General features: G+C 41.4%; 1 protein-coding gene across 1 annotated transcript; it reads left to right on the top strand.

Moving 5' to 3' along the window:
* Nucleotides 1–1,284: 1,284 nt before the first annotated feature.
* On the top strand, nt 1,285–3,329 carry helt (helt bHLH transcription factor). The gene is made up of 4 exons (XM_031276921.2): nt 1,285–1,536; nt 2,127–2,231; nt 2,400–2,496; nt 2,764–3,329. The coding sequence occupies exons 1-4, from the start codon at nt 1,510–1,512 to the stop codon at nt 3,237–3,239; spliced, it is 705 nt and encodes a 234-aa protein (XP_031132781.1). The 5' UTR covers nt 1,285–1,509; the 3' UTR covers nt 3,240–3,329.
* The last annotated feature ends 1,214 nt before the right edge of the window (nt 3,330–4,543 follow it).

Here is a 4,543-nt window from a genome sequence, read left to right as displayed (position 1 = left end):
AACCTCCGCTGCTTTTTATTCTTCGACATCGCTCACAGGATCAAATATATCCAAGCACGGTAAAAGTTTCCAGATTAAAACGTTCTCAGTGACAAATAAAAGAATCGGAGCAAACTGTTTTGGCGCATGAGAGCAGTTTGAATCTGTGAGGAGCGCACACAATAAACCTGTTGTTAACCTTGCTGTGAAAATATGTTTGAAGAAAACAGCCAATTGTTGTATGAAATGTATTCAAGTATAAAATAATGCCCTTTGTTTGGGGGGAAAAACTTCAGCAATGTGAGGGTACAAAAGTCCCCTGTGGCATTTACTAGCACCCTTTGTGCAGTTTGCGCTTTGGCGTCTCCACTTGGCGCATTACCCAGGCCCCTTTAAACGCGATTGTTTCTTTCTTTCTAATGACATTTACCGGATCAAAACATGCTGTTAATTCGATCAGAAAGCTTCACCCTTCATAACAATGGCAGTATAATTTCTCCCAAAGTTTGTTAAGTTGACCGAAATTAGGCAAATGAATAGGGGTCTCCAGGCTACCCATCTTGCAGGTGACGGGGAATAATGCGCGTTCACACCAGCTGCATTCTTCTTTATTTCTCCCTTTCTTTCACAGCATTATTAAAATTTAGGCCAATGAAACTATTCATTCGACTGAATAGACATTTTCTTATAGGATAATAGGATACAAATTGAGCCTCTCCAAAGAGTCTCCAGTGGTGGGTAACCCTCGTGTGCCAGAGGCTGCTGGAGACGCTGGCCCTGACGCAGACGACGCTCGTGTGCCAGGGCTAATCACACACCTGCCGAGGAGTCCAACAAAATAAAGAATGTAAACAAAAAGCTTGCCATCTCTCATAAAAGATGGACGTGTCACCAAGTCGTGTGAGAAACGCCGAGAACAAACGGGGGGACTCCGTCTCCAAAAGATCTCCCCTGAACTTGGCGGAACAGCCTATTAAAGGCTTACTTAATTACTCTAATGACACTGGACAGGCCTTAAAACTCGGACCGGGCTTGGATGAGAGTTAAGATCGCTTGCTGGGATTTGTAAACAGGCAATCGTGTGAGAAACGCGAGTTGGAAGAAAGAGGGTTTCTTTTCTCGCCGGCTTTGTTTTCAGTGCGCACAGTGCGCCCCGCCGGATCAAGCGATCCCAACGCTCACTTCTTATTTCCCGCCTGGGTTGTTACTATGCAAATAATATTCCAAAAGTAATCACGTGTCTTTTGAACAGCCACGTGGATTAACAAAGCAGGTTTGCCCCCCTGCTAGCCCATGGCTTTAGATTTTTACTATTTCTTTAACTGATCCTAAATGCACACATTTACCCAATGCATGGCTCTAATCCCATGGAATAATTTACACCATGAATGCCAGAGTCCCTTGGATGATCCCTTTATAAGGACCAGCTCTTCTCTCAAACCTCAGTCTGCTTCATCTCCTGCCACAACAACACATCTCTCCTACTTCCAGCTGAACTGATTTTTTAAGAAGTTTGTCAGACACTCGTCGATGGCATCTAAAATGAAAGACAGGAAGGTACGCGCTCCATGTGCGTTCTGCATTCTGAGGACTGAACTATTTTGTCAACGCTGCACTTTTAACACTTTTGAGTCACTTAATGGGATTTTGTATTTAAGTATTTACATCGAATATTGTTCGACTACAACATGGAGTAATTTTCATGCTTGTGGAGGGGAAATCTAATGTCCACCACTTCTGTGGCACGCGTTACAGGATAACCATGGCGCGCTACAGGTGTAAATAGCTTATCTTACACTTACGGAATATTTGGCAGTTATAATATAATTAATTGGGTTACAAACACTTACAGTTTTCTAAATTTACTAAAAGAGATTTCAAACATTTCCAATAAGGCGTCAGAGTTATACAATGCTCGGAGCGCAGCTGTCCCCCGCGCGTTTTGGAGCAGCAGCGCGCGGCGCGCAAAACTCCGGGATTTATAGATCTTATCATCAAGTTTCCAAAATATTTCGTAGCTGCATTTGTTTTTATATATACCTTTCTGGCTGTTTTATGTTCATATTTCTGATTAACACAATAGCTGCGAATGAGGTGTTTTATATTATATTTGTGTGTTCATGTTGTCTCTCTCCCTGTTTTCACAGAGAACTCCCATCTCCCACAAAGTCATTGAGAAGCGAAGACGGGACCGCATTAATCGCTGCCTTAACGAATTAGGAAAAACTGTACCAATGGCCCTGGCAAAACAGGTATTGTAAAGTGTAATGTAAAATTTGTGTTGGATATATCTTATTTATTCTACAGTATTGATAATTTAGCATGATCATGTTTATCAGACAATGTTTATCAAATAATCTGGCCATGCCATTTGGAGTCAAACAATTTCTAATATTGGATTTTTTGGGATATTTTGATAGAACTCTGGGAAACTGGAGAAAGCTGAAATCTTGGAAATGACAGTTCAGTACCTGCGAGCGCTCCACTCAGCGGATTTCCCCCGTGGGAGAGAAAAAGGTGAGTCAACTTTTTACAGAGCTCCGACTTTACGCATCTCAACCCCACATGTCTGTTAATAGACAGTGTGAGAATTTCTACAATGCTAATTCGGTAGAACTCTGAGTTCTTTGTGTAGTCGTGTCATTTTTAGTTTAACCGGATTTACATGTATACATTTTGTTGCGAGTCCAGCTTTACGCACAAAAACTACGTTGCGTCAGTCAGACTTGTTAATCATCTCGTATCTGCAGGGTTGTAATCGCTGTTTACTGTGATTCATTCCAGGTGAGCTGCTGGCTGAGTTTGCAAACTACTTCCACTACGGATACCACGAGTGTATGAAGAACCTGGTTCATTATCTGACCACAGAGGACAGGGCTGAAACCAAAGATATCAAGTACGCACGGATCCTCGCCTTCTTACAGTCTAAATCCCGTGTGGTCACCGAGCCTGTGTTCGGCTCCGTCGCCTCGATGCCAGAACCGTCTGACTACCTCAGCCAGCTGCACTCCTCTCCGGAGCACCAAAGCCACAGTCCGTCTGACTCCGTGTACCAGCAGAGTCCACCGGGACACTTCTCCTGGCACAGCTCGACCCGCAGCCCGGGCATCTCATACCCAACAGTGCCGCTCTCTGCGCACACACAGCAGCACGGTGGATACTTGTCACCGGTGCAGGGACTCGATCATCACTATTTCAACTTTATCAGTCACACTCACCCAAACACGTTTAGTTTGCACAGTGCGCAACATGCCATGTAAATAGTTCTGCTATGTTTTGTTTTAATTTATATATTTGTGAATGATGGAAATAGATCTTGTACATGTTGTGAATAAATATCTCTGACTAAATCTCAGTTTGTTTTGGGATCATTTACACTCAGTTTTAGGTGCGTATAGGTGACGCTCTGTGCGTACATCCATTGATCTCGAAAATTACAATCCTTACCTTCCTGTTGGAATAAAGTGCAAAGAAAAGCAACACAAACGACTTGAAGAGAGAAGTAAAAATATGTCGAGTGCAACTTTGTGAAATGTTATTTCGAAATGTTTTTTTCAAAAATATTTTCAATCTTCAGTGAATTAGTAGTGATTTTGTGATTTTTACTGACACATTATTGATGAGTAAAAATATAGGCTACAGAAAACGAACTAACATCTGACCAAGAGCTTACATGTCTTTTTATGAAGACAATTCTAAAGTAAATTAGATCTGTTTGGAGTCATTTTTCATAGTAAAATGAATCATTAGGACAAGGCAGACTGGGCTCAACCTTTAACAAAAGGCTCACTATTTGTACTAGTTTTCTTCAGTCTGGTCCACAGACCTGTTGATGGGCTGATCTGTGGGTTTAATGGGTGTCACAGCAGGTATTCAGGGTGCAGACATGAGCCAGATTCCCACTGGGCCACCCGCTCCTGACTTAAACAAACAGCAGTTAACAAAACTATTGACTCACTCAACACTCCCCCTTCCTTAACATTCAAATCTGTGATTGAATGCAAAAAACAAAATTGAACCCAATAAGGCAAAGTAATTCAATTATGATTTTCATACAAGGACCACAGTTTCTTAATGAAGGAAACCGAAGCAACTGTGATGTGTTGACAAAAGTTGTTTTTCTTTGGAACTAGCCAAGTTTGACTATTTCCATCTGTTTATGGAAATGAGGTTGATTATTCATCAGGAGTAAAGAGGGATGTTATGCAGGGAAGTTGGCGCTTATTTTTTTTAATGTAAAATGTGTTCTTCATTCAAACATAGAACCTTGAGAGCAGCATTACATTGCCCTGAACAATTTTATTAACAGGAAAAGAAATCTGTAAGATTTGCAACAAAACTGTTTTAACAGTGACTCCTAAGCCATTTAAACTTTTCTCTCACTCTCTAAAGGAAAGCCATATTGGTAAAGTTACTGTAAGGGCCTTTTGCCTCCAACAGAATAAGGAATTACTCTGATTAAAAAAAGAGAAATGTTTTTGCCAAGCTTGTGTCTGCTATATGTGACCACAGAGTCTCACTCAATGCATTAAACTACTTCTAGGCTCCTTCTGTCTTTCTTTAA

This window comes from Sander lucioperca, chromosome 4 (assembly GCF_008315115.2).
Source record: "Sander lucioperca isolate FBNREF2018 chromosome 4, SLUC_FBN_1.2, whole genome shotgun sequence".
Taxonomy (NCBI): Eukaryota; Metazoa; Chordata; class Actinopteri; order Perciformes; family Percidae; genus Sander; species Sander lucioperca.
Note: the sequence above shows the minus strand (reverse complement) of the source record. Positions and strands in the feature narration are given on the sequence as shown.

Excerpts from the sequence above, each read along its gene's own strand:
- helt (XM_031276921.2), top strand. The coding sequence starts at position 1,510 with ATGGCATCTAAAATGAAAGACAGGAAG. Across the intron at positions 1,537-2,126 it reads CTAAAATGAAAGACAGGAAG|AGAACTCCCATCTCCCACAA; the intron begins GTACGCGCTCCA and ends CTGTTTTCACAG. Across the intron at positions 2,497-2,763 it reads CCCCCGTGGGAGAGAAAAAG|GTGAGCTGCTGGCTGAGTTT; the intron begins GTGAGTCAACTT and ends GATTCATTCCAG.